Raw genomic sequence first — 9,115 nt, 5'->3', positions numbered from 1 at the left:
TATCACATTGAAGAAGGTCAACATCTCCTCAAACACGCTTTCAACACAGGTGGACAAAGTGTTTTCCTGCACCTGAATTTGTGCACAAAGATTTTCAGCTACTCCTTGCAGTCATCTCAACACCAGCTTTTCTCTGCAGTACACACCTACAGTGACCTCAACGACCCGGTACGCCACTGTGGATCACTAAGGGAGAGGAAAACCAAAACAAATCAAACCCTTCCTGTAATTTCCTGTAGTAATAATAGAAGCTATGCAAACTAAGAATCTGACTGGTTCTAACAATTCGGTTTTACTCACATTAAACTTTTTTTTTATTATTTTAGGACAGTTACAATCCAAAAATCAGTTGTTGTGGATAAATTCTAGTCACAATGCATCATCACTCTGGCTGCCATTCACCCCTTCTTCATGACGTTTCCAATTTGTGCTCTTCCACTCCTCTGACCTCCTCCTCTCCCTTCCCACCAGCAGCCTCCCAAAGCAGTAAGCCTGCCTGACTCCATCCAGAGCCAAGGAGAAGTCTCAGCACTATGCTCCCAGGGCTGGCAAGGTACAGGAAAGTGGCATCAGCCATGCCCAGAGCCAGCAAAGCTCACCAGCTCACATGCAAGGCACCGGCACACTGACTGGCTCCAGGCCAGAAATAACTCCACCAAACTTCCATCATGTTTCCCTGTGCCCAGCAGATCTTGATTCCAAGTTCTTTAAACTTTGTTTCCTTGCAGGTGGTTCCTTTCCCTCTGTCACAGCAAAGCTTCCAGCAACCCAGGGTCAGAAAAGACGCCAGATGTTGAAATCTCAGCATGACAAACATTTTCCGTTCACAACTAAATCTCAACCACCAAGTTTAAGCTGAACTGCTCACGAGAATATGCAGTAAACACTCGCTACCCCAGCAAGCAAAAAGACTGCGGGACTAAATCGTGCTCCACTACGTAGAAGTTACAGAACAAACACTACTGCAAGAACTGCCTGCGAACAGGCCAAGCAGGTAAAGCCGAGGGCACTTGGCGAGAGCAGGCCCCTGCACAACTACGCACGTATGGAGAAACACGCATTCTGGGCAGCCTGGACAGGTATTTCACCAAAGTTGTTAGGGTTTTACAACATTTAAACAAGAATCCTCCATTTCCAGGGAGTGAATGGGCTCAGGTTATCCAAACCAGTGCTCTATGCAGAGAGAGCCTGAGGAAAGGGTCAGTTCTTCCACTTCACTCCTTTGGGCCACTACAGCTCGAGCTTCAGGAGTGTCACCCGCTGAGTGACACAGCAGCCCCCTCTGCTGATGAGGGCATTTAGCAGGGAGCAGCAGGCAGGCCCACCAGCAGGCACTCGCTAGGAGCTGCGGAGCTACTCCACATCTACATCCCTCCTTACCGGGCAAAGCTTCCAAGGAAGCCAAACTGACCGAGGGCAACGAGGTTTTGGTATTCTTCCCAAAACAAAACAGTTAAAAAGCACATTAAAAACTCTGCAACACAATATCAAGGTATAAATTCCCAAAGAGAGCAAGATCACTGTCCTCATTCCTACTGTATTCTCCACATGCGCTTATCGTGCACGTAAATACTGCTAACGGTTACCCACGGTCTGTTACACACGGAGCTGAACAACAGGGCGTGCAATGTGGGCCGCTCCACGGCAACACCTAGGCCTAACTTTTTGTGTCTGCCTGCCTCACGGTGACATCTGGATACCCCAACTATTCAAAATGGCTCTGTTCTATTTGGTTCAGTGACATCATACGTACGCTTCCTGCATTATCACAAACCAAAGCCGCTGAGGTCTATTTGGTAGTCAGAAGGAATCGATTTTTAACCCGTGGAAACCTTGAAAACCATTTCTATTGCAAGTAGAGAACATGCAGACAGTCTCTCGACGGTGAGACTGCCCACTCACAGTGGAACACACAGAGGCTGGAACCCTGGGAATACCATCTTCTACTTCTTTTGGTCGATGTGAATTTAAAGTAGTTCAGGACGCATGAAACTTTGACTTCTTACAAGCCAAACAGCGAAAACACCACCTAGTTTCAAACCAAGCATCACAGATTTCAGCAGTTTCACCAAACCCCTAGAAAACTGTTCTGTCAACTGGAGGAATTAGTACTGGGTTCTGAACACGGCACTTGATGTCTTCAGTACGGTTGTACTTGTCGTCTGCATGTGAAAAGCCTGGAAGGTGAGCAGCATAACTGCGGGTGGAAACGATTACCCAAGGAACACTTAGACATCAACACAGAAGGTGCACACAGACTCATTAGCCACGAAGCACAGACAAGCCAGCAGATGAAACTAAAAAAAAAAAATCACTCTCCTAGCATAAGCTGAGCGCAGCTTCAAGGTCTTACCCCTGCTAGGCATCAACAGGCGCTTCTTCATGTTGCCTGATAGAGCACAAGTGAACAGAAAAGAGAAAAACATCACATCAGCAACCTGAACAGCAGCAGTTCAAAAAAGTTCTTAATGTTAAAAGGCAAACAGTAAGATATCAAATACTTGTAACTGTATTTTAGATAAGCCACATATAAAGTTCAAATTAAAGGTAAAAAATGAGAAAAGATCTCCCTCCCTGCTCAAAGTCACCATGAAACCAACCGTTCTTTTCCCCTGTTAGGGAGAGCTACCTTCCATGTTCTCGCTCCTGTTAAGACCATTTGAACCGACCCTTTTATCCTCATCTGAGAAAAAGACTGCACTTTCTCTTCCCTGACACTCAGGCACGAGCAACTCTTCAGATCCCTGGAGTCCGTGCCAGGAACGTCCCGCACCTATCTCCCACTTCAAACACCTTCCCCATGCCTTTTCCTCCTGAGGAGAAGCAGCCCGAAGTCCCCTGCGCCGGGGTGCTCAGCGACAGGGCCACCAGAAGCGAACGCTCGGGTTCTGCACGAGGCCAGGAGCAAGTTTACCCCCCGCCAGCTGGGGCACGTTTCCTCCCCCTGCCAGGCAGCAGCCTGCCTTCCCCAGCGCGGGCAGCCTCACGTAGCTCTGCCCGAAGCCAGGTGACCTACACGTTACAAAGGCACCTGGGAACTGCACTGCTACTCCCTACAGGTTAAAAAGCTGTAAACCTCCACAGAAAAAGGAAGCATCACTGGAAAAAAAAAACCGCTATTAAGGGTTTCTTCATACTACTCCTTTAAAACTGGAAGGGAAGTTTCTCCTTCGCTATCCCATTCGCAAGGTTGGTCGAGCTAGGCAGAGTTCCACCGGCACAGCAGCTTTACGTGCAGGCACCACACATCACGTGCCTCGCACTCACGAGAAACAGGACAAGTCTCTTGTACAGAAGGAAAAAATTAACCTCCCTCAAGAATAAGAAACTTGGAATTCATATACAGAATTCTAGTTTTAAACAATCTCCTTGCATACCGAAAGAAGAAAAAGCCTACACAGACAATACACACATAGCAGAAAAATATTTACCGTCCATTCCGTTGTGTTGTTCATAACTTCTTTTTCCCAGGATAGTTGGGGACCCATTATTAATGACAGGCGTAAACTTAGCAGGAGTCAGATTGTTGAGAGAACTGGACAAGCTCTTTGCAGGATCTGGTTTCGGAGGGCACGGATGAGACTCTGTTGTAAAAGAGCAAGGTGGGGGTTTTTATTAGTGAAGGTACTGGAATTATAAATCTGAAAACAACCTGCAAACCTCCAAGGTGACCAAGTACATCTCCCTTTATGTACAAGCCATCTCAGTCAATAATTTCGACCAGAGATTGCTATTTATATAAGCATTTTAAGTATATCTGGGAATTCACCTCTACCGAAGATGCTGAAACCAGTGTCATAATATTATCCTATAATAAGAGTTGATAACAAAAGCACTTTCTATCTATTTCCAAATCACTGCTCTCAGAGAATTTAGGAATATTTTGGGGATGCTCTGTATTAAAAACCACCTTTGAGCAGTCATGCAACACCCCTAATCTCTGGGGAAATGTGCCAGTTTTGCAGGGTCTGTAAAAAATACAGTTTCTAAACTGGCCAAAGAAGTGGGGATCCCAAGCACCACCATAAAGAACTGAGTCTGAATTCAAACTTTCGGCTGAGGCAGAGATCAAGCACTAGCTGTTCAACCGAAAAAATGTTGAGAAAGCTAAAAACAACAGCAAATGGGATCTTCAAACGAGCTTGTTCTCCTGCAGCCCCGCTAGCTGAGTAACATGTGACCTAGAGGACACTGAGCACACCACCTCCAAAACCGCATTCTCGCCAGTCCGACAGCCCCCCGCCCCGTTTCTGTCACTCCCCTCTCCCAGTCAAATGGAGACCCTGACCCAGCGCTGATGAAATCTCAACATCCACTGCTACGTTCTGCACAACTGTGAAAATCAGGATTTTACCCAGCAGCAAACCTTCTCTCATTATTGGTTTTATTTGGTTGCACTATCCGTATCCCAAGGTGTCTCAGTCTGTGTATCTCATTAGTATACAGTAGTACAACACTCAGGGAAGCAGTAAATATTTAATAAACCCTGAGTCTTGCTGCTGTAACCACCCGTGTCTTCAGGGTACCTCTAGCAACTGGCAACACTAGGGAAAGCGATTTTGCATTCATCTGGAGTCAGAGCTGGCATGTCACGTAGCTGGCCTCTTCCAGCACCTAAAACTTACACCGAGGTCCTGGGCAGAGCTGCTCGGTGCTCCCCCACTGATCAGTTGAAAAGAAAACAGCCCTCAAGAAAACTGCCAAAAAAAAGGAAGTAAAGAATGGAAATACAGTCCCCCTTGTCTAGCTCCAGCACAGAACTGCCAGCAACTGACTCACAAGTGGTGGGACCGAGTGTTGTCCTAAACCCGAGAGCTTCTTGGAGTATCCAACTGCAGGAACTGCCTCCAGCCAGCTCAAAAATACGGAACAATGGGACTGACCAATTGTTCCTGAAACATTATGTTGGTGCCTCCATTAACAGATGGTGACTTGTCCCCACATCCATGGGAGACCACAGCAAACGCATCCCTTCCTGCACTTGGAAAAGTGTCTGGTACAGCTCTGCGAGCCCAGAGTGGTCTGCTGAGCCTCTAGGCCTGTCAGGAAAAGGAAAAAGGACAAGTTCATGGGAAGGCTTTGGTTTTAATCCCGAACCAGCATCTAAATCCAGAACCAAATGGGAAAAGAAATGGTCAGCAGATTTAGTTAGTAGGTTTTTTTTTTGGTTGGAGGTTTCTGTGTTTGGTGGTGTTTGGGTTTTTTTAATACCTAAATACCGGAGTACTGCTTCTAAAGGCTTTCGAACCACTTGCTTTAATAGCAATGGGTTTTCTGATGCCTCGGGTAAACGTGCTGTGCCTGTAAAATAAAGAAAAATAATTAGAGGGTAAAGACAATTAGGTATTACAGCAAAACCAAATGAATAACTCAAGTGTCCTGAAAGAGCTTTCCAATCAAAAGGAATCTTACAGGTTGCAAGCATGTCTTGGCAACGGGACACAAATGCAGAATGCTAACTGCCAATAGCAAATAGGAGTATTCTAAACCAGACAACTCATGAATTTTTAAAGCTATTTGTCTGGCCTACAGTTGGTGAGAATGCTCTGCAAGCGTAGCTAGATTCTGTGAAACAACTTGGTAGATGCGAGAGAGCATCTCAAGAAGCTGCAACTCAAGCTTTGTAGGAAAGGGATCTCAACGGGCTCCTTTGCAAGTAGGTCCCAGCGGCATCGCCACTCACATTCGGCTTTGATTGCTGCGCTGTTAATAGGCAGATAGGGATGTCTTGCAGCGTGCCAAGGGCGCAAGATATCTCGACATAAACGTCTGGCAATTCTTGTCAGTTTGGTTGTATGCAGATAAAAAGCCTGTCGTGTCTTCATTGCAAACTTGGGACTCCCACTGTTTCGTACTGGCACGCCATGAGGACTCTAGAAAGAAAGAAAAATAAGTATTATTTCTAAAAAATTATTATTATTAAAGGAGAAAGTTTATCATATAAAATCACTTTCAGCTACTGATTCACAGACATAAGGACAAAAACAGTACTACAGGTGGAAGTATTTTAAGCCCAGCTATTCCCCATTTACCAAATCTTACCCGTCACATTAGGAATTTTCTTCCAAAATATCTCAAAGGATAAAACGAAGGCAAACGTTTTCTCTACTATTTACTTCTGCGCTGTCCCAAGTTTTAAAGTAGGGATCCAAAAGCCAGACCTGAAGATGTTACCTGATGCTATCACCTGATTTAGTGTTTACAGAGCCAACAGAAAGACTCCCAAACTTTATATGCTTCAAGCTGCTCCGGATATACAATGCAAACCCCTTACATAAAAGCATTTGTAAGAGGGAGAGGAAAATCAGAAAGCATCTGTATGGCTAAAATACACACGACAAACTCACTTCCCAAAGCAAACTTAGAGCACACAAGAATGTTTTTGTCTCAAAGTTGCAAGAATTTCTGGTCTAATTCTTACTCTGAACTCAATGAATTTATTTAGAGTTGCCAAATATTCACCGTGTGTAATAAAGAATAATACTGAAAGGCACTTATCTACTACCAAGAGTGAAAGCAGTGTCTTCCTCATGAAAAGCAGCTAAGTCAAGCCATAGCATAATGAAAGTAGTATCTTGTTATCTCAAACCTGCCCACGGTTGGAAAACAGGACAAAGTTTCAGTTTGGGGAGAACAAGGCTTTCCCCTCTCTATTTGCATGCTTTTTTTATTAACAAACAAGAGGTATAAGGCTGATAAAACCTGGAAGTTATCTCAGCAATTAGGGAGCTTCAGAGGGCAAACAGAAGCCTGGAAAGGACAGAAGTTAAACAAAAGAAATAGGATAAAAAAGGAATGACAGCAAAGACTAGGAGAGAGGAAATAAATCAATCTAAGACCAAAGTTCAGCATGCACTATCCTTCTGTCCATGCAATGCAGCTACTTATTCCAACCACCCCAATGTATGATTGGAAGTTCCAGACTGAACTTCTGCCAAATGCAGAAACATTCTGAGAATTTTGGCTTTGAAATAAAAGGGGAAAAATTAAACAGAAGCAGCTCAATACAAATGCGTACTCCAACCTATCCAAAAGGAAGGATGATTAATTAAAAAGAAAAATAAGACGAAGTAGAAAAATAAGATAAGGGAACTCTAAAATGCCACTAGCTATTTGGGGTATCTAATGATGACTGTGCCTTAGGAAAGGAAACAGGTTTCAGGAAATAATGAATTCTTTTATGAAAAAAAAAAAAAGTCCTCCTCCCCCTACAGCAAAAATCAGGGAAACCAGAAACACTGGCTGGCATTTCAGTTTCTCCCATCTTCATTAAGTTATCCCATGGATTTGATGGCTAGTTTGCTACACCAATGCCGGGTTTTTCCTCAGGGCAGTACTTGCCAACAAATGGCTTACAGCTGAAAAGAACGTGCCAACTTTTGCAAGACACGAAATGCTAAACCCAAGGATGACAATGGAGGCTGAAGGCATTCTTCTTGTTGTTAAATATTTAAGAACAGCAAACAATTAGTTAGGTACTGTGGCACCTTGCTTTCCAGGCAAGAGCAGTGAAGCAGCGCGCTTCGCGGATACCTACCAAATTATTGCGGTTTGGTCCTGGTCTCTCCCCATCTAACCGTGTGGGCATTTTCAAGCCACCGTATTTCTTCCAGTAGGTCCAACAGGATGCACAGAGGCGACACTGCATGTTAGGGGGACCCCAAGAATACCACTGGTAAGACTGTGTGGCTAGAGATAACAAAGGTGGAAATTATATATATCCTTAAACAGGATCACTTTTCAGAGCTTATTCTTGTTAGAACCATCACAAAAGAAAAACATCACAAAAGAAAACCCACATGAAGACAGCGCAAAGCTCAAACACACCTTAAAAACCCAACGATGGCTTCACCGTCATCACCACTGTTAATGTATTTGGGATTTCAGCAGAATTAATTATATACATAAGCCCCTCTGAAAACATGAACAGAAATAAACAACTAAAGAATGTGAGAAACCTAACTTGTCTGCTCGCATAGTCCTGCATTCCAGCACCTCAAGAGGCTCCCCATGAAGGAGCACAATTATTAGAACTCAGTATATTAATATCAAGCAGCAGACCAAATATAGCAATATCAAATAAATTGCAATCTTCTGTCCCCTCACCCTTCCAAAACCTTCTCTCCTCCCCCTCCCAGCTTTAACTTCACTGTTTCCCACACAGCATTCACGCTCTCTGTGCACGGCTGCCATACCGGCGTGTCACTTACTGTAACAGCTCTCACAGGCCCGTCCTGCTCCCGCGTTCTGTGCCTGTACTCCAGTACCATTCACCACTCCTGGCTTGACATTATTTACATTGATCTGGTTGGGGTTTGGCTTGTTGCTTAAAACACAAAGCAAAAAGGACAAACGTTAATCCAGGCATGCAATTTCCTACTTCACTTTCCAAATTATGGCCCAAAATGTTGGAAGATTTCAATTCGGTTCATTGTGTGGCTTTCCAGAACAAGCTGTACTTACCAGCAATCTGACTTCATAAACAAACAGCTGTAATAATTTTAACACTATTATAATAATAACTCAATACTTAAACATCACCGATAATAAAAATAATTATCATAATAGTTAGATGCCACTTTCCAGAGTCCAAAACCATTTAAAAATGATAAGCCAGTGAGGTCAGGTAGGTATCTTGCCCACTATCCTAGACATTCTGATCGAGGTGACAAAAAGATCTCACCTACAGATGCGTCTCAGTCCGTAACATGCTGGGTATTTTACTTAAATCTCCACAAAGAAGGCTGGGGGACGGAGCAGGAGAGCTAAGACAAGAAGGCTCAACACCTGCCTTAGTCAGGGGAATATAACCCTAGACTGCAGTCACGAACATTTCCACCTTGCCTTACCGCAAAGGTTTGCGTCACGTAGCCACGGTTCACAGGAGGACACCCCACACATGGAACAAAAACCTTTGAACGTGGTGAATACACAGAGACTTAAATGAGTATGAGCCTTCTGATCAGGCTTAAACTACGGCTTCCGCTTCTAATAGAAAGCATTTAGGTTTCTACTAAGTGGAAAAAGTCTAAAAGCCCAACGTTCGCAAAGCGAGAAATGCAGTGACGGCTGTCACTAATACATTCTAATATAACATCTGAATCACATAGAATCA

The 9,115-nt window shown here is 44.1% G+C and overlaps 1 protein-coding gene across 1 annotated transcript in view; it reads right to left on the bottom strand.

Moving 5' to 3' along the window:
- Positions 1-8,326, bottom strand: part of LOC104509750 (metastasis-associated protein MTA1-like) — a gene marked incomplete at its 5' end in the record, with an annotated part of 25,900 nt that extends 17,574 nt beyond the window's left edge. The window contains 6 exons of the mRNA XM_010151789.1: positions 2,354-2,389; positions 3,432-3,584; positions 5,212-5,301; positions 5,684-5,873; positions 7,538-7,689; positions 8,211-8,326. Coding sequence (XP_010150091.1) covers positions 2,354-2,389; positions 3,432-3,584; positions 5,212-5,301; positions 5,684-5,873; positions 7,538-7,689; positions 8,211-8,326 — 737 coding nt within the window. The remainder of the gene's footprint in view (positions 1-2,353; positions 2,390-3,431; positions 3,585-5,211; positions 5,302-5,683; positions 5,874-7,537; positions 7,690-8,210) is intronic.
- Between the last annotated feature and the right edge of the window lie 789 nt (positions 8,327-9,115).

This window comes from Eurypyga helias, unplaced genomic scaffold (genome assembly GCF_000690775.1).
Source record: "Eurypyga helias isolate BGI_N326 unplaced genomic scaffold, ASM69077v1 scaffold10455, whole genome shotgun sequence".
Classification (NCBI taxonomy): Eukaryota; Metazoa; Chordata; class Aves; order Eurypygiformes; family Eurypygidae; genus Eurypyga; species Eurypyga helias.
Note: the sequence above shows the minus strand (reverse complement) of the source record. Positions and strands in the feature narration are given on the sequence as shown.